Below are 20078 nucleotides of genomic sequence, written 5' to 3' on the forward strand. Positions count from 1 at the left end.
ATGGAATTTTTTCTGCAAACTCCAATTGATCTGTCCCCTTTGTGATTTGTGAGATGGCAGGAAAACACCAAACACCATCATGACTTGGGCCACAATGGGGGTAAAAAAGGAAAAAAGAAAAAAAAAAATCCACTGCCAAGGCTTGCCAGGCATAGAAAGGGCTGGAACTGCTGGGGTCATTTTATTTGATTTATTGGAAATAGAGTAGATCTTATTAACATTTTAATAAAGAGAATCTTTTTGCACTAGGCTGGAAGTGGCCGCCAGTCCCCCGTGCAATTCCATTCTCTGGAAAAGTGGAATCAGCTGGCATTGCCCAGCGTGATTTGTGAGGCTGAGCCCCAACAGTCCAAAGAAGCAAATGGGCTGCCACCTCCGCGGGGCTCGCTCCTCGCGAGGTGCTCACCCCGTATCTGCCATGCAAAACGAGGGAGCGTTATGAAGGAATCCGTCTTGTAAAGCCATTGGTCCTGGTCATCAGCCTCTACCCAATGCTTTCGTGATGCTGCTGCTGATCTATTTGGGAAGTTGGCTGGCTGGCGAGGCAGAGCCTCTCCTCAAAGCCTGGCTCCCACGGAAAATATGCTCAGTGCAGCCGCGTGCATGAATGAAAACGCCGCCGGGCGCTTCTAGTCGGACAAAATGCAGCCGAGAACTCCGCTCGTTCTGTGCGTTCTCCTGTCCCAGGTAGGGAAGAGGGGCTGCCGGGCGCGCTCCGCGCCCCGTTTCCGCATTCAGATCGCCCGGCACGGGCAGGGTGAGGGGGCTTTCGGGGGGCCGGGGCCTCCGGTCGCGGCGGCGAAGACAGATCAGGGCTCGGTAGGGAGGTCATTCCGAGCCCAGAGATCCTAGGCACCCCCTCACACACAGGCTTCCACTCTGGCGTGTGTGTGTGTGTGTGTGTGTGTGTGTGTGTGTGTGTGTGTGTGTGTGTGTGTGGAGGTTTGTTCACGGGAGGAGGAGAGAGCTCCCGGTCCTTTTTTGCTAGCAGGGGCGACATTCTCGCCCACATCAAGTGGGGTAACTTTGGTTCCCTCCTCCGGAGGCTCCGTGCATTGGAGAAAGACTCAGTTGGAGGCGACTCCAACGAGCCGCGGTTTCCAACCCAGCCCAGCGCCCAGCGGCGGAAGCGCTGCTCCAGTCCGGATTGCGGGCTGCGGGGCTGGAGAGGCCGAGCAGGCACCACCGACTTCCCGGGGCGCCCGGGCCCCCTGGCACAGCCCGGCTGCGCGCTGGAAGGCGCCTCGGGGCAGCAGAGAGCCGCAGCCCGGCTGCCGCTGTCGCTCAAAGGCGCCGGGGCCGGCCGCACCCGCATCGGGGTCCTTTTGCTCACAGACCCGGGCCCGAAAGGGCCGGAGCGCGTCCCCCGCCAGGGCGCAGGCCCCAGCCCCCCGCACCCCTATTGTCCAGCCAGCTGGAGCTCCGGCCTGATCCCGGGCTGCCGCCTCTGCTGCCTTCCCTGGGCGGGAGCGGAGCGCAGAGAAAAGTTCAAGCCTTGCCCACCCGGGCTGCAGCTGCCTGTTAACCCTCCGAGCGCTGCGGCGCGAGGGAAGGGCCCGCCAACCAGGAGAGGGGGCGAGGGGGACGCGGTCAGCCTGCAATCACCTCTGCATCTCAGAGATTTCGGGAAGTTTGAGTGCAGGAAAGCAGCGCTCCGAGGCCAGGCCTGGGGTGCTGGCGGCTGTGGGGGGCACGCCCAGCGCTGCTCGGGGGCCTGTGGTTTCGGAGAGCACCCGATCCAGTCCCCCATCGCCTCTCTGGCAGGCTTTGGGACTTGGAGTGAGCTGGCAGCCTTCAAGTGGGTGGATAGGAGCCAGGGCAGGGCAGGGCCGGGCAGAGAGGAGGGAAAGAGACAGGGAGTGCCTCAGGGTGCTAGGAATAAGTGTTGAGTTCCTGGCTGGGGTAGAGCCTCAGGTGTGAGTTTGCGGGTGAGAGGGAGGGGAAGGGAGTTGGGGTCCCAGGTAGGGACTGTCTGGGATGGGGAGACAGGAGCAGCCTTCTAAGGGGAGACACTGCTAGAGCAATGTTGGGGTTAGACTTTGGAAATGGGCTAACGTCTCAGAAATGCAGTGATGGGTGATAGTACCAGGGGAGATTCAAGTGCCTGGCTGCTGAGCCCGCTCCCTTGCTCCTGAGTTGTTTCTTTCTTGGATATACAGTCCCCATTGAGGACTGCCCAGTTATAGCTCCTTTTCTACCAGGCTTTGCTGGTTGATTATCTTGGGGTCTCTACAATCTTGAGTCTTGCCATGGATCCCAAGCCTGGCTGTGAACCAGTTTTCCAGATGTCCTGTAACCTAAAGATTCCTAAGGCTGTATGTGTGTACATATACCCCAGTTTAGCAAGGCGGTTTGGAGCATGCCTCAGACAGAAAGGATTGAGACAGATCCTTCCTGCCATCTGCTAGTGGTACCACCCTGGGCAAGTTGTTTAACCTCTTTGAGCTTCCAAGTTCTCCATTGTAAAATAATCTGCTGCCTTCCTAGGACTGCTGAGTGGATAGGATTGCATTCAACAGGATGTCCTATGCAATGCATGCCACTCTGGGAGCTGTGGGTGTCTGAGAGCACTTACCATTGCGTTGTCCAGGACTTCACAGTCCTCTTTTTTTCTTGGCAGGTTTCAACCTCAGTTCAGATTCCAGGGCTTGCCCAAAGTTATGCCGCCTTTACAGCAAGACAGACCACGTGACAGGGCCCCAAGATAGATTTTTATGCACTAAGGGCTCTGTGCATGGTTCTTTTTGCAAATGAACTGGTGGGTCTCCTCACCCAGGGCCAGGCTGGCACAGGTGGGTTCTGAAGGCTCACTCTATTTATTTAGACGAAGGAAGCAGAGATTTTGCTGTGAATTGAAATGATTGCCCTGAGAGGCTTATTTCTATTTTCAATTGTTATGCATATCAGAGCAAATGTCCACATTAGGATAGTAATGGATATCCTGGTAGCAATAGTACCTCACAGAAAAATCATTTTGATGCAATCCAGTTAACCGGCAAGAAGTTCCACTGCAGAGCTCTGTGTGCCATAGAAAAAAGTGGGGAAAGTCTTGAAGGCTTTGAGTCGACAAGTAAAAACAAAACTTTCCTGAGGCAGAGAGAAAACAGAAGGAAAAAACAATGTAATAAAGCAAATTAGTCACTCGGCCCTGGTGGTGTTCAGGCAAGCCTGTATGTTTTTTTCCACCACAGTTGTAAAGCATTGGGTCTGGCTTTGGAAGCCATCAATCTCTGTAAGCCTACTGGCTTGCTTGTTGTTTTAGGCATTTTGGTAGGAGGTGAGGAATTCTAAGCATCAATGACTGGAAGCTGGCACCGTTGAACACTCACCTCTCCTATCCCCTGGGGTGTTTTGGGGAAGTCTGTCCCAGAAGTGGCCTCTGGAATTTGCCTATGATAAGTAATGGGTACGAAACAAATCAAGAAAGAAATGAGCAAAAAATTCCGTGGTAAATGTGATTCCCCTCCCTATTTGGGTAGCACTTACAACTAACCAAGAGTTCTAACAATGAATGAGTAATCCCCCAAGAATTAGGAATTTAGGGAGTGGTTCAGGCTTGGAGGACAGTCACTTGGGAGTGACTAAAAATGTTCCATGGAATTCTGAGATTTCGCTATAAAGTGGGGAGTTCTCTCTTGGGGTCAGAATCTTGATTTTCAGGATTTTCAATGAGAATCAGTGTCTTGTAGTGCTCCTGCAAATTTGTGTGTTATGTTTTAAGAGCACTGTTTATTTGCAGAACCTTTTGGATGAGGAAAAAGACACAGGGTTGAAGAGAGTGCTGTCCCCTGCCCCCCTAGGGTTGATACATGACAGCCTGTAAGATTTCCAGAGCACTAGGGAAATGGAATATGTAGTAAAAGGAGTCAGTGATAGAGTTCACCTGTCTGAATATTTTTTTTAGCAAGTCCCAAAACAGGTTTAATAAACTGCAAAGCTGAGTATGTAATCTGGAATTTGTGTAATTCCACAGTCTATACTAAAAGCCCCAACAGTCATCTTAGCTGATCGCTCCTACTCTGCCTCCCTCCCTTCTCCCCTTTTCTATCTTTAGCCCTTGGGTTTTCCATTAAGTAAAATCTATTTCCTTCCAGAAGTATCCTCTATGTGTTATAGTGAAATTGCCCAACAAACCAACATACCCGATAACGGCATTATCTAAAAGTATCAGCACTTGGATGTGTAAGTTGAGCCTCAATCTGAAGTTCAATGTTTAGAGTAAAGTATAGCTAGGTTCTTGAAAACATCCTTATTTCCTTCCAAAAATACAATTGCTCGGGGAGTCTAGTTAATTTATATTTAGTGGAAGGTAAGGAAAAGGACAAACTATGGATTTAATTTACACCTGAGTGACAATCATATCATCTAAGTAGCCAACAGTGTTTCTGTGTGCGCATCTGAGCGAGTGTGTACATCTCTGTGCATTTTGATCTTGTAATACCTGTTGAAAAATTTCTCCAGAAGAGGGCTCCATCCACAGCATTACAAAATTCTGAATCTACAGCTCATTTTAAAGAACTTCAACGTAGCAACTCCATCAAAACAAAACTATTCTCCTTATTACACATTATCTGCCACAAGCATCCCCAAATGAGAAATCCTGCCATTTTTCACTGTCTTTCTTTCTTTCTGTATCTCTCGCTTGCTTGCTTGCTTTCGCTTTCTTGCTTTCTTGCTTTCTCTGTCTCTCTCTTTCTTGCTTGCTTGCTTTCTTTCTTTTGCTTTCTTGCTTTCTTGCTTTCTCACTAGTTTTCTTTTTGCTTTCTTTCTTTTCCCCTATTGTAGCTGGTTCTGTTCTAATTCATTCTTCAACTCTGTATCCCCTGTGAGTATTGGAGCAGGGAGAATTTCAAAGACCTTTGTAGACAATGCAATATGGAATGTGAGGAAGTTTTGAAATTTCCTGGCATTTGACTTTGGTTGGACTTGATTTTATTCTTTAGGCAGCCAAAAGGCAGGAACAGTTCTGCCTGTGGAAGGAGATAGCCTTCCCCCTTACATAACCACCCAGAAGCATGCCTCCTGAGCTTGGTCCACTCACTTTCCAACACCCATTGAAAAGGAGAGGGAAATATCCACCTGTCATCCAATTACAATAATCAGCTGGACAGAATCAAACCAAGTGACCAGTGGTTTCGGCATTGTTTCTATTTAGCTGTCGACCAGGTGCCCGTGCACCTATGAGAATCTGACCCTCCTGAAGGATGTTGCCAATATAATTCCCCACAGCCTGCTTCTTCTGCAGCCACCTGGGATCCCAGGCCTGGCTCCCCAGGTATGAACAGGCTGCACAGACAATGGTTGGGCTGTAGGATCTCTTGCTTCTGCAGTAGGCACTCAGCAGTGGCCTTATTCTAGAGTTAGGGCGGAAAGTCATCTTTCTCTGCTGAGAGAGGCAGCTTCGGGGAAGGCAGGAGAGGAGAAGAGACGACATTTCTAACTTGAAGTGCCGACTGAGCCAGGGTCTGTGGAGGTAAATGGGTCACCCTCTGGCTTAGCAGGTTGAACCTCGAGACATCTACTTGGTGGTAATGAAACTCATCTCTCCCAACCCTGCAACTCTGGCTTCTGGGCAGAGGTTGCCAAGTAGCAGCCACAGACTAAATTTGGCGGTGGATGCACTTTGTTTGGCGCAAATGTTTTGAAAATTGTACATTAATAAAAAAGAAATCCAGGTTTCTAGTATTTCTGAAAAAGTCAGGTCAGACAGCCCTAGATCCACACTTCCACATGGCCATACTTGACAGGGCTGAGTCACTACTGCCCTGTTTAGGCAGGACGTGCCTTGGTAGCTTGCCACAATCCCCACCACTCTCTACTACCTAGCCTTCTGTGCTCACTAATTTTGCCTGCTTGCCTCTAGGGCTTTTTGAGTTTGGAACCTCTGCTTTCACAAATGTTGAGGTTTGATCAAATTGATGCAGTTAATTTCTCAGTGATGGACTATTTGAAAAGGCAGGGAGCGGCCTTTTCTCATTCCCTGTGATTGAATTCCATGGATGTGTGCTTTGGAACAGCATGACCAAGGAGACTGCCCCTTCCTGAGCACGTTACTGGCAGCACTGCTGGACGGACACCCAGAGTGACATAGCACCCAGAGAGACACAGCACCCAGAGTGACACAGCACCCAGAGAGACACGGCACCCAGAGAGACACAGCACCCAGATCATTGCTTCAGATGTAAGAGTTATGCAGAGAAGTGACACACTGCAGCTCTGAGTCAGTACAAGCCCTGGCACACCAGTGTGTTGGTACAAAATGTCATCATGCATCGGCAGCCAAGGGACTCTGAAACCCTGGGATCACATAGAGGCCCTCATACCCTCTGTCAGCAGTCCCCAACCATTTTGGCACCAGGGACTGGTTTCGTGGAAGATAGTTTTTCCACGGACTGGAAGTCAGGGGATGGTTTTGGGATGATTCAAGCACATTACATTTATTATGCATTTAATTTCTATGTTGTTACATTGTAATATATAATGAAATAATTATACAGCTCACTATAATTGGGAGCCCTGAGCTTGTTTTTCTGCCACTAGATGGTCCTATCTGGGGGTGATGGGAGACAGTAACCGATCATCAGGCATTAGATTCTCATAAGGAGAATGTGACCTAGATCCCAGCCATGCACTGTTCACATAGGGTTCTAACTCCTATGAAAATCCAGTGCCACGGCTGATCTGACAGGAGGCGGAGCTCAGGCGGTAATGCGAGTGCTGGGAAGACATTATAAATACAGATGAAGCTTTTGCTTGCTCACGGGCCACTCACCTCCTGCTGTGTGGCCTGGTTTCTAACAGGCCATGGACTGGTAATGGCCTGGGGGTTGGGGACCCCTGCTCTATGTAGTGTTGTACCAAGAGCATCGCTGTCCTTGGAGAACAGTGACACCTGGACATCGTCATTCCAGGAGTGTTGCTCCCCCACGGTGTAGACATAACCAGAACATCACAATAACTTACTGTACTTAGACTTGCCAGGGCCTCTGGGAACACCGTCCTAGTATTCAGCACCTCTGTAACTTCAGGACAAAGTTGCATCTGCAGCTTTGTCACCTAGAGTACTTTTTTTGAGACAGAGACTCACTCTGTCACCCAAGTCAGAGTGCAGTGGCGCGGTCTCGGCTCACTGCAACCTCCACCTCCAGGGTTTAAGCAATTCTGTGCCTCAGCCTCCCGAGTAGCTGGGATTACAGTTGACCGCCACCAGGCCCAGCTAATTTTTGTAGTTTTAGTAGAGATGGGGTTTCACCATCTTGGCCAGGCTGGCCTTGAACTCCTGATCTCGTGATCCACCCGCCTCACCTCCCCAAGTGCTGGGATAAACAGGCGTGAGCCACTGCGCCTGGCCGAGTACTCTTATGCATAGGACACTATCACACCTAGCACCGTCCTGGAGCTTGTGTGATGTTTTTATATCTGTTTTAACAGTTAACACCCACAACTGTTCTACACACAGTGTTAATGCTACAATTAATGCTCTCTGGCTCTGTAAATACCAGACTAATCTGTCTGCCTCATCCCATACCAGCAGGTGAGCCTCAGATGATTCTTGTTTTCCATAGCTACAGACCCCAAAGATCAGGGTAAATATAACTCCATATACTCATATTAAAAAAAGTGATTGTTTTTCCTCTGCCAGTTGCCAACAGAAGTCAAATTCTCGAAAATTAACATTAGCAATAGGCACGTTTTGACATGTCATGTCTCATTTCAAAGACACCAATGAGCGTCACCCGATCTGCTGCAGAGGCACAAAGACCCTGTGTCTCCTAGCTGAACGCAGGCTGGGCTGGGGCGGAGGGCAGCAGCTGCTCAGCCATCAACAGCCCTGCCACATGCCTGGGCAGGGCCCGGAAATGAGCTCAGCCTCTGGAGGAGCCTAGGGAATGGAAGGAAGGAATGTGGCAGCCGCCATCCTTGCCTTACGGGGTCTTCAGGCCAATGTCTCTTTCCCCCAAGGTGTTAGGGAACCGCATTCCTGTGTTGTGTGCTGCAGGAAGAAGGTGCTGGCTGCAGACACCCGAAGCTTGAGCTTCTGTGGCTGTCTCCCTGTGGACTGATTGATGTAGGCCCTGTGGAAAGTTGCTGGACACTGCCAGCAGAACCGAGGCTGACTCAGACTGAGCGGAGTATCCCTCCTCAAATGCCATCAGCCGTTGGGCATTTGGGATCATCTAACTAAGGGGTTGCAAATTATGGCCCGTGAGCCAATTTCTGCCTGCAGCCTGGTTTTATAAATAGTTTTATTGGATGATAGCCACACCTATTCATTTATATAATTGTTTATGGCTGCCTTTGTGCTATAACAACAGAGTTGAGACTGTCTGGCCCCCGAAGCTGAAAATATTTACTATTTAGTCCCTTAGAGAAAAAGTTTCCTGACTCTTTATCTAACTTAAAGTTACAGCCAAAGAGGCTTCTGGGAGTCTTCTCATATAAGGGGGGGCCTGAGAAGTTCAGCCATTAGGGACTTTTCCTCCCAGGCCCCAAGCACTCAAGCAACTTGAGTTCAGGGAGATTCACCTGAGACCAAATGGCTCCAGTAAATACCTATGATCTCTGTGGAGGACCTACTATGTTCCAAGCACCACTTGTGTGTTCAGGATACAGCTGCTAATAAGGCAGACTGAGTCTCTGCTCGGGGCTCACAGCCTGGCAGGAAGGATCAATAGCAATTAATGAATAATTTAAGATGGAGACAATCGCGATGAGGGAAGGAAGCCCAGCTGTGGGAGGTCATGCCGTCCTAAATATTTTGCCTAGGTGTTCTTTGTCCTTCTCCTCCACTAGACTATAAGCTCCGTTGTGGCACACATTGTGGCTTGATTTGTTCACTTCTATACTCCCAGGGCTTAGAACAGTGCCTGGCACATAGTAGATACTCAGCAAACATGAATGAACAAATGAATGAATGAATACAAGAAAGACATCAGAGGCAGATGAAGGATCTGGGCGACTTCCTTGACAACCTGATGCTTGAGCCCAAATCTGGAGGAGCAGTAGGGCTTCCAGACAAAGACACAATAGAGGGCGTGGGTGGGGAAAGGCATTCCAGGAAGAAGACACAGTCTGGGTGAAGCCTCTATTTAGGGGAAACACCACACAGCCAAGGCAGTGGTGTGAAGTGTGGCTGGGAGGTGCCAGAGTCGATGGGGCCTTGTCAACCACTGCAAGGATATTGGTGTTTTTCTCAGAGCAAGTGGCAGCCATTGAGGGTAATGAGGGAAAGGTACAGAGTGACGTGATCAGATTTGCATTCTGGCTATAAGTAGCAAATGGGTTGGAGCTGGGTAAGAATGGAAAGGAAAGTCTGGTCTAGGGCTGAGATCATGGGACGCTGGATTCAGGAATGATGGTACAGAGATGGGGCAGATGAGCGAAGTAGACTGATATGGTTTGGGTCTATGTCCCCAGCCAAATCTCATGTCAAATTGTAATCCCTAATGTTGGAGGTGAAGCACAGTGGGAGGTGATTAGGTGATCATGAGGGCGGATTTCCCCTTGCTGTTGATAGTGAGTGAATTCTCACAAGACCTAGTTGTTTGAAAGTGTATAGCACTTCCCCCTTTGTGCCCCCTCTCTCTCTTGCTTGCTGTGTGAAGATGTGCCTCCTTCTCCTTCCCCTTCTGACATGGTTGTAAGTTTCCTGAGGCCTTTACAGCCATACTTTCTCTACAGCATGCAGCATTGCAAGCCAATTGAACCTCTTGTCTTTATAAATTACCCAGTCCCAGGCAGTTCTTTATAGCAATGCGAGAATGGACTAAATCCTATTCAGATAATCCAAGAGACATATAGGCGGATAACTTGACAGGCCTTGATGGTGGCTGGGTATGGAGATGGCAGGGCCGGGGAGAGGTTAAGGATGCCAGCTTGAGTTCTGACTCTTCCAATTGGCAGGAAGAGTCAAACAAGGAGACCAGGTGTTAGACATTGTAAACAGGGTCGGTCTGAGGGCTTCTCTACATGGGAGTGGAATCCAGGCTGCAGAACGTTCCTGGGAGAGGCACCTAAGACCTGCATTACAGTATTGCCAGCAGATCCAGTCCATGCTTGCATCTGGGATGGCCACTGTGGGGGCCTGGAAATGCCCTTGAATAAAGAGACCGAGGTGCAGCCCCTATAATTAACCAATCTCTGAGACTTTTCATGCACAAGATATTTAAGAGAAACATTGCCAAGCCCTTTAATCGTTTCTTGAACATTCCATCAGCAGCAATGGAAATAATTCTTACATGAAGCAAATAATGATCTCCTACCCTCAGCAATCACTTTGTGAATGCTAATGAGCCTCTTTCAGCATGTTGGGTGTAGCCTTGGTGACTTATGTTTTTGGTGTAGTAGGAGAATATTCAACTGGGTGCCAGGCAGTGGTATATTGGTAAATGTTTAACAATGGGGCCACTCTAAAGAAATACCCAAACCAAAAAGCAAAACCCAAACCAAGATACAACCAAGTAATTTGTAGCTCTTGCCAATTTCTGTGGTGTAAATGCTCCCATCATGGGCAATTTGAATCTACTAACCTGAGGGTTTCCTAAAAATTTAACAATGGGCTCTTGCAACCTGATACTAACTGGCTCCAGCACACCATGGACCTGGATCCTGTTTCTAGCTCACCCCCTCACTCATGGTGTGATCTTCAGCAAGCAGCTTCAATGTTTTCATCTGTAAAATGGACCAGGTTTCTTGGAGGTTCAAGTGAGTAAAAAGATGTTAGAATGCAGGGAAGTCTAATTTGCTGCAAAGATGCATGCAGGTTATCTAAATCATTATCACTTATAAGGAAACAGGTCCTTTGGTCAGGATTCTACAGCTGTCTAACTGGGCCCTGTAAAAACACTTAGTGAGTTTGACTCAGCCACTGAATGAAGTTTGGTGTGTGAGAAACAGAGGGTGTACCTCTGCTCCTTGCAGTTCTGCATATTTTTGCAGTAAGAAAGATTATTGCGTTCTGTGGCAGTATTGATTCTCAACGTGTCTATCTTGTTTTCCTGCTGTCTTTCCCTTCTTTTCTTCCTGCTTTCCTCAACAAAGATACTTAGTGAGTGCTGTATGCCAGGCACTTTCCTAGGTACTTTATCCTCAGAAGGTGAGGTCTGTATAGTTACTGTGCCCTTTTAACAGATAAAGAAACTGGTGAGTTTAAGGAACTGGCCCAAGATCACAGAATAACAAGTGGTGAGCTGGGATTTGCACCTGGGTCTGTGTGTGGGCGAGTCCACCTGGGGCCCATGTCTTCACTTAGCAAGTATTTATTGAGCATTTAGGGAATTCAGAGGTAAACAAGATGAACTGAATCCGTGTCTCATGGAGCTTATAGTCTTGTGGGAGCAGCAGATAAAAACAAGTAAGTAGTTGAAATAATTACAAATGTGGTAATTGTTACAATAGGAAACAGTAGAGGCTGAAATAGACTAAAGGGAGGAGAGGCTGCTGTGCCCTCCTTTGGTTCCTTTCATCTGCCTTGCCTCCCTCTTTCTGCCGTCTTTTTTTCTTCCTTCTTCCCTTAAATGTGAATACCTACCAAGTATGAAGAATGCTGCAAATCTGGGAACCCAGAGGTGAGCACGGCAATCTGGGCCCTCACCAGGAAATGCGCTGGAGCAGAGTTAGAGCCAGGGGCTGCCTGGACCCAGAGCTGCTGGTGCCTTGGACTGCTTAGGGGCATTAGGGAGACCTCCTAGCCCTTTGGAAGTGAGCTTGAATCCCTACCCAGCCATTTACACACTGTGTTGCCTCAGATAAGTGACTTCATTTTCCTCCTTGTCTGTTTTCCCCTGTATTAAAACAACTAAAAAGGAAAATCTGTGCTTGCCCTGCAGGATTTTTGTGAGAATTAAATAAGTGTATGCTAATGATGCCATCCTATGCTTAAGAAATGTTGGTTGTATTACTTTTCAACCTGTTCCCCAAGGAAGTTTATGGTCTAAAGGTGTCATGGGGCCTTGGCTTTCAGGATGTGACTAACTTAATGGGGGAAATGACTGTGTATTTTATAATGCATGGACATTAAAAAAAAAAAATAAAGTTTGCTCCCCAGGGAGGATTTGCCAATTCCCATATTAGTAGGTCCCCCAAGATTGTTCCCCTGGGGATTCATGCCTCATAAAATCATTTGATCTGGTGGGATCTCATCTTCCTTTTTTTTTATTATTATACTTTAAGTTCTAGGGTACATGTGCACAACGTACAGGTTTGTTACATATGTATACATGTGCCATGTCGGTGTGCTGTACCCATTAACTTGTCATTTACATTAAGTATATCTCCTAATGCTATCCCTCCCCCCTCCCCCCTCCCCACAATAGGACCCGGTGTGTGATGTTCCCCTTCCTGTGTCCAAGTGATCTCATTGTTCAGTTCCCACCTATGAATGAGAAGATGCGGTATTTGGTTTTCTGTTCTTGCAATAGTTTCCTGAGAATGATGGTTTCCAGCTGCATCCATGTCCCTACAAAGGACATGAACTCATCGTTTTTTATGGCTGCATAGTATTCCATGGTGTATATATGCCACATTTTCTTAATCCAGTCTGTCACTGATGGACATTTGGGTTGATTCCAAGTCTTTGCTAAAAAAATTGGGATCTCATCTTCTTAATGTATGTGCCCATCAGCTGTTCCCAGGAGGCTCTATTAGGGCAGTATGTGTGTGTGTGTGTGTGTGTGTGCGTGCACAAATGTGTGCACCAGTGCCATGAGTACTTTTTTAAAGTCCCTCCATGTAACCACAATTTACTGTAGCTGCTATGCACTAGTTACCCATGTTATCTGGAATCCTTCCTGCAACCTTTAGAGGCGACTCTTATTCCCAATTTTATATATGATGAGAAGTTCTGAGTGGTGGAGTCATTTGCTCAAGGCCACACAGTCACTGAGAACTGGGACCATGGTTTGTACCCATACATCTTTATTCCTGTACATATTTATTTTCCTCTATGTTGCACTAGTATATAAAAGTTTCCTTTCCCACTCCCCTCATTATATAAAAATTATTTCCTTTGTCTATTTTGATCTCCAGCTCCCTTAAAGTCAAGGTAGCTGCCTGGGATGACCTCTCATTTGAGTTCCTGGTCTCTCAAAGTGGATCTGGGCCCTGGGCTTCCTGTCTGGGCTCCTGATTGCAACCTTCAGAACTGGGTTAGCCCAGGGTCGTTTGTGTTCTTTGTCTCCGGGTCCTTGCTTTTGACCAGGGCCAAAAAACCCACCTGCACTGCATGGTTTCCCCAGCAAGAACATCCCAGTGAGAATGGCCCACAGATGCCTGGGCATGGCTCACCTGCAACTTCAACCATGCAGGTAAATTCTGCCTGCTGCTGTGTCCTGCAGCTGGATGGCATTCTTCCCTAGGGGTGCTAAGAAACCCTGTTGCCTAAGTCAGTGCTTTCTGCAAGTTACTTTTTGTAATGTTTTCCCCAAACAAAAAGAAAACAAGAAATATACAGCCTGTAGCTATGTAGAGACACATGGATCTATACGGTGTGGCAATTGGATTGAATCTAACTTGAAGTTTATTTTTGTCTTACCAGACCAGTGTTTTTTCCTTTTAAGTGCTTTAGTGAGGGTTGCCATTGATTCAGCAAACACGTATTGAGTGCTTATTATGTACCCAGCTCCGTTTTCCATACTGGCCACAGAGCAGCAAGAGCATGGCCTTTGCCCTCCAAGCCCGTTCTGGTGGACAGACACTCTCCCCTTTGACAGGGTCCTCACCACGCTGTGCACCGTCCCGCCACTCGGTGGCCGTGCCTATCTGTGCATTCCCTATTTGGTTAACTCATTCATTTAACAAATATTTACTGGGGGAAGACAATATCTCAAGCACAGTTCTCAGCATTGGGGGAGGCAGCAGTGATTAAGAAAGACAAGATTGCCTTCCCTCCTTGGAGTTTGTGTTCTCGTAGCGGAGAAAGACAATCAACAAGAAAAATAAATAAATATGGTAGTTTTGCGTAGTGATAGTGCTGTAGAAAAATGTTCAAATGGGATAGAGTGATAGACAGAGTTGTTCTGAGCTTGTCCACCACCCTCTCTTGGGATAGAGGATTCTTTGTTCTGATGGAATGGCCTTTCTATGGTGTAGAGATGAAATGTGCTACCATTTGTGAAATGAAGTTAGTAATACCTAGATGGCGTTTTTGTCCTTACTGATAAAGTGTTGTTGGTCAACTTTTGTCAACTCTCTACAAGTTTGTGTGTTTTTTTTGTTCAAATTTGTTTGTGTTCAAATTTTACTGTTGGGAATTTATAAACATGGCAACCAATGGTATAAACCACGGTAGGTATCCTTTTTCTGTAATGAGATATCTAGCTGGTTTCTCTTGCAACTATTCAATTCTATCAGTGTAGCATTAAAGCAGCCACAGTCAATATGTAAACGAATGGGCAGGGCAATAAAATGTTATTTACAAACACAAGCAGAGCTAGATTTGGCCCTCAGACTGCTGTTTGCCAACCACTAATCTAAACCAGTAGCTCCCTTACCAGCTGGTCAAGCTTGTTTAGACAGGGATAGGGCAGAGGCCAGCAAAGGGGACCAGGCATTCTCTTTGGCCTTAGTTGCCATGAAAATCATAGTACTTCTTTAGGGTCACGTATCATGAGATTATTCACATTAACTTGTATCAAGGTAAAGATGTTGGTATTCAACTATGGAACATAATTCTCAGACTAGCTCTAACACAGGAATAATTTAGCTTTGTAATAATTATCTGGACTACAATTTTTAAGGCACTCTTGCTACCCAAAAGTATCTCGGGGTTAAACACTCTCTTGGATTGAATTCCTCTAAAGAAATAGAGACACAGAATTGGGTTCAGGGGGCTAAGTTGGGAAATGATCTCAAGGCCCATAAGTGAGCGAGTTGGGAGAGTGAGACCAAGAAGAAGGAAAGCCAGCAAGCCAACAGTGAATGTGTCATTGAGCTGGTCACAGTCATGGGAAACTGACTCATTGCTGCTGGGTCTCTACAAAAGCACTGTGTAAAGCTCATTTCATAATGACCCCTCTGCAGAATAGTTGGCTGGGGGTGTATTCACCTGCCCTTATCTTCTGCTGGGCAGGAGTGACCCCTGCCATCATTAACTTATCTGTGCTTCCCTGCTGAGTCTTTGCTGTCATGGGGAGCAGCCATGACTTGGGAAGCATCATAGCAGGAAAAATGGAAACGTATGGCAAGTTGTTGGACTGTCCGTATATGCCCTGGGTAGGGCGTGAATATACGAGATTTCTCTTGCCACCATTATGCATTAATGGAAACTTCCTCAGTAGAGCTAATGGGTAACAGAAAGAGTTATGGTAGCGGTAGTTTTTAAAACCTTCTGAATTTGGTTAAGCACCCACCTGCAGATATTCTCTTTCCCACTAGATGGTACCAGTATGCCAAAGCCCTAGAATGCTACCTTAGGGCCTCATCTTTGACATGTGATACATTCTCAATACTTTTCAACATTGAGTAAATAAGCCAGTTGAGGTCAAAGGAATGAACTATGGATGTTTTAGGGACAGGAGATGGGAGAAAAGTGGAGGCTGTCTAAACAGTTACCCTCATTCACGCATTAAGTCATTTATCAACAAATATTACTCAGCACTGACTGACTGCTCAACACTTTTCTAGGCACTGGAAATACAGAAATGAGTAAGACAGGCCAAGCCCCTGCCCTTGTGAGCTTATGTAATGGCTGGGGGAGAGACAATAAAAAAATGAACAGCTAGGTATGTGATGTCTGCAGGAGGGTGATGAGTGCCAGGAAGAATGAGAAAGCAGGCAAGGGTGTCGACAGCGACAGGGAGAGGTCATGGCACTTGCCTTCCCTGTTGGCTGGAGGGTGAGAGATTATTTCCATCTACTTCCCAAACCCAGTTCTTCCATTCACCAACTCCTTTATGACACCCCTATGTGGTTTATTTTTGAAATGAAGCTAACAGCTCATGGAGGGCAAAAAAAAAAAAAAAAAAAATGGTGCTTGGCAAATGGGTGTTGATGAGTCGGGACCCATTGCAGCCTAACACCTAACTCAGTGGACAGCTTGTTGGCTGATTTAATTCGTCTGGAAACATTCTGAATTGCTATTGTTGTTGACACACAATAGAGTTGCATTTAACTCAGAGGTTAGACTATAAGGTCAGGGTTTAAGGCAAACACAGTTGTCATTAACCTTGAAATCTTTTAAGTTACCCATTAAAGTGTGCAGTGGGCATGGTTTAGTGTATGCATCCCCATATTGTAATCAATAGGGAACAATGTATAATGCATGCAGTAATGTACACAGCATAATAAAGAATATATGCAAGATATAATTTTATAGCATTTAATTGCAGTATTTACATTGTTCTTTTTCTCTCTCTTTTTGGTGGAAGAGCTGGCTTTCCATTAGTTAAATGTGCATATGATGAGACTTCACTGTATTCATTTAAGCCAGATTCCTAATCGTACGGTCTCCATCAGACTGTGCATTAAGTAAGGCAAGACCTCTTCTCTCTGTTTGTTCCATTTATCTGTGGATTCCCACTACCAGTCAGATGCTTTGGGACGGGGGAACTGAGGAATAATAATAGTAGCAGTGGCAGTAATAGTAGCTGGTATCAGTGTGGCGCTGATTTTGAACCAGGCCTGGTGTGAGTACTTTAGATGTATAAATCAGCACATTTAATCCTCATAATGACTCTGTAGGATATCTACTATAGTTTTAATCCCACTTCATAGATGGGGAAACTTCAGGACAACTTAGTGAAAGAACCTAATAAAGCTTTAGGACTCTAGGGCTGAGATTCAAACTCAAGACAGTTCCAGACACACAAGGCCACATGTTGTATGATTCCATGAAATGGAACAAACTGTCCAGAAAACTCAAATCCATAGAGACACAAAGCAGATTAGAAGCTGTCTAGGGCTGGGGCAGGAGGAAATGGGGAGTCACCACTAATGGGTATAGAATTGCTTTGGGGAAGATGAACATGCTCTAGAGCTAGATAGTGTTGGTGATTACGTAACTCTCTGTAAATATACCTAAAACCAGGGAATCATATATCTTAACCGGGTGAGCTTTATAGTATGCTAAATATGTCTCAGTAAAACTGGTATTGAACAGAAAAACAAGCAAACCTTGGGCAGGTCATCCTCAGGGCTCCTGTTTGTTCATGAGCACACACAACCTGTCTTACAGTTGTTCACCACCTGCTGCTGGTGACATTCTACTTGCTTTACTTATATTAACACAGCGACTCCTCAAAAGATCCCCATTGTCCAGCCTACTGAGATCAGAAAGCGGAGGCAGAAAGATGTTGAGAAACTTGGGACTGGCAAGTGGTAGTGCCAGGATTAAGACCCAGGATGTCTGAGTCTAATTCTTTCTGGCTATACTGGTTCCTACATGTGTTTCATTCATTAAAAGCAACCTGTGTTATTTGGAGTTGGAGGTCACCTTGGCCTATTGGAAATAAAGCAATGGTTCTTCTCTTTTGTTCTGCTGATTTGTAAAGTGAATTAAGAACCATCTTTTGTCTCACTGGTTATTATTCCCATAGTAACCCACCCTGGTGTAGAGTTCTGGCTGCAAAGCTCTCAGAGACTGAAGAAAAGGAGATGTGTTAGTGTTATTGACTTTTCTTTGGAGACAGTGTCTTTCTCTCTTGCCCAGGCTGGAGTATAGTGGTGCAACCATAGCTAACTGCAGCCTCAATCACCTGAGTTCAGTCAACACCCTTGCCTCAGTTCTCAAAATAGCTAAGTGGGACTACAGGCATGGACCACCAGGCCCAGTTAATTAAAAAAACAAATTTTTTTTTAAAGACAGGGTCTTGCTATGTTGCCCATGCTGGTCTTGAACTCCTGGCTTCAAGTGATCCTCCAGGAGTAGCTGACATTACAGGCTTGGCTGAATTTTAAAAGTAGTAAGTGGTTTAGGATGGGAGTGGCATGGAGGTGGGGTGGGGGCAGAGAGAGAGAGAGGAGAGAAATCTAATTGATATGCTAATTGTCATTGTACTCAAGTTGATAGCAGATTGCTGGAAGGATTTAGGATTTACCCAAATTAACATGAATGTTTGGCATCCCTTGGCTGGTGCGGCTGAAGAATTCAATAGCCTAGTAATGAGAAGTCAATCTAAGGTCTAAGGCTGGGAAAGGAGCTCTCACTTCTTACATCCAGTGCTCATCACTCTGCAAATCAAGGCCCCCTGAACTGCTCCCACCCCTGCCTTCTGTGTCTCCCTCAGTGCCCTCCATCACCCCCCTATGGAGTTCCTTTGATTCTCAGGTCCCCTAACCATGGAATGTACTCTCTGCCCTCACTTATGGGTTGATGATTTCTATCCTTTGTCATGTTTAAAACGCTGAGTGACAAAGCCATTAGCCGTGCACAGTGAACCAAGGAAAGCAGCCTAGACCTGGTCCCCAGAGAACTGGTTTGTGGTGCTGGAAGGGGATGCTTTATGGAGGCAAAGCTGAGGGGCTGTACGTGTCTTCATAGGTCTCCAGTCTGTAGAAGCAACCAAGCTTTGGGCTGGGGCAGAAGTCAGTACTTGAACTGGCTCTGGCTGAGACCTGGGCTCCCAGGTAGCCAGCTCCCGGGTGACAGAAGTCTGCTGGGCTCCCTCTGATTCTTAAAGCCTTCCCAGGTAGCAACAGGAGATCAACGCAAAGCCACGAGAGTGTCTGATTCAGTCCTCCCTGGTCAGTTTTTCAGCACAGCATTTTGCAAAATGTGTGCTGAAGAGATACTGGTTCCATAGGAGGTTAATATGGGTTCTGGGGAAAACAAATTAGTTGAATCAAAAAATTAGTTGTATAAACTAATATTTTGGAAAACTCTGGAGTAACTGAGAGAAGTGAGTTTTGTTTTTTCCCAAATGAAAGTCTCTGAGATTGCAGTGTGTGTTTCAGTTTCAGAGGGCTCTTCCCAAACCCCTGAGGATAAGGAAACTCTTGTACATAGTGGGTCTCGGGCACTAATTCACAGGACACACTTCCGAAAACAAGGTGCTAGGATGCCAGATCTCAGAGTATGGGCTTCAATGGGACCCTTCACCCAGCTCCAGGACCAACTGGGAGCCTGTTAGGACTGCAAATCCTGCCCTCTGAACCTACAGAATGAGCATCTCTGGGGGCAGGCTCAGAAATCTGTATTTGCACATTCCATTGGGTTTTCAACTCCATCCAGAATAATTCTTTGAGTGTCACTATGAATATTTGCTGATCCTTCTGACATCTGTCCATGTTGCTTGTTTATAAAGTGTAGTCTAAACTGTTGGCTGTCAACTGTTGGGGCAAGGGGGGTTGTAACCCTCAGGGGACAGTTTGCAATATCTACAGACATGCTTGTTTGTCACAACCTGGGGAGGGGAGTGGGCATCTAGTGGGCAGAGCTCAGAGATGCTGTTCAACATCCTACAATGAACAGTGCAGCTCCCACCACAAAAAGTTATCCTGACCCAAATACAGTAGTGCTGAGTTGAAAAACCCTGATCCATATGCGTAGCTGCATACTCACCCAGCACACACAGGGATTTTTATCCTTACCTTATGCGTTATTACTAGGAGGCTAGAATCTGAAGCTGGGTCTGTGAAAAGATACAGCAAGCCAGTATTCATGCATAATTTTTCAAAACGTAAAACCAAGACTCTTGGGTAAATATACACTTTAACTCATTAATTTATGAAGAAATCAGTAAGATGCCATGATTATTTCAAAGGGCGTTTAAGAAGCTAAGGTATTCGTGAGGAATTTAGCAAAGAAGTGTGAAGATGAGATTGCTGAGTTAGATAAAAACTGGTTAATGTTTCTGTTCTACTAGACAAAAAGTATTTGCATCTCAACTGGACAAAAGTTGACCATTTAAGCGGTGACTTCACGTTGTCTGGGATCTTCAAGAGCAAACAATGAGATGAACTAAGATGAACACTCCTAGACAACTTCAGGTGGTCCCTGACTGATAACCAAAGGAAGTGCCACCAACTATTTGGGCCTTGTTTGCAAGCTTTGAATAATTTTTCTGGTGCTTTAAGCACATTTATATATATATATAAAAATTTTTTTAAATATATATATTTAAAAACATATATATATTTAAAAT

At 46.2% G+C, this 20078-nt stretch overlaps 1 protein-coding gene across 2 annotated transcripts in view; it reads left to right on the forward strand.

The window, feature by feature from the left end:
* Positions 1-363: 363 nt before the first annotated feature.
* Positions 364-20078, forward strand: part of LOC105496758 (cadherin 13) — a 1175273-nt gene continuing 1155558 nt past the window's right edge. Inside the window, exons 1-2 of one of the 2 annotated variants that reach the window (XM_071085018.1) lie at positions 364-687; positions 13199-13304. In XM_071085018.1, coding sequence (XP_070941119.1) covers positions 608-687; positions 13199-13304 — 186 coding nt within the window. In that variant the 5' untranslated portion in view covers positions 364-607. The remainder of the gene's footprint in view (positions 688-13198; positions 13305-20078) is intronic. The other variant, XM_071085017.1, reaches the window with a different exon arrangement.

Source organism: Macaca nemestrina, chromosome 18 (assembly GCF_043159975.1).
Source record: "Macaca nemestrina isolate mMacNem1 chromosome 18, mMacNem.hap1, whole genome shotgun sequence".
NCBI lineage: Eukaryota > Metazoa > Chordata > Mammalia > Primates > Cercopithecidae > Macaca > Macaca nemestrina.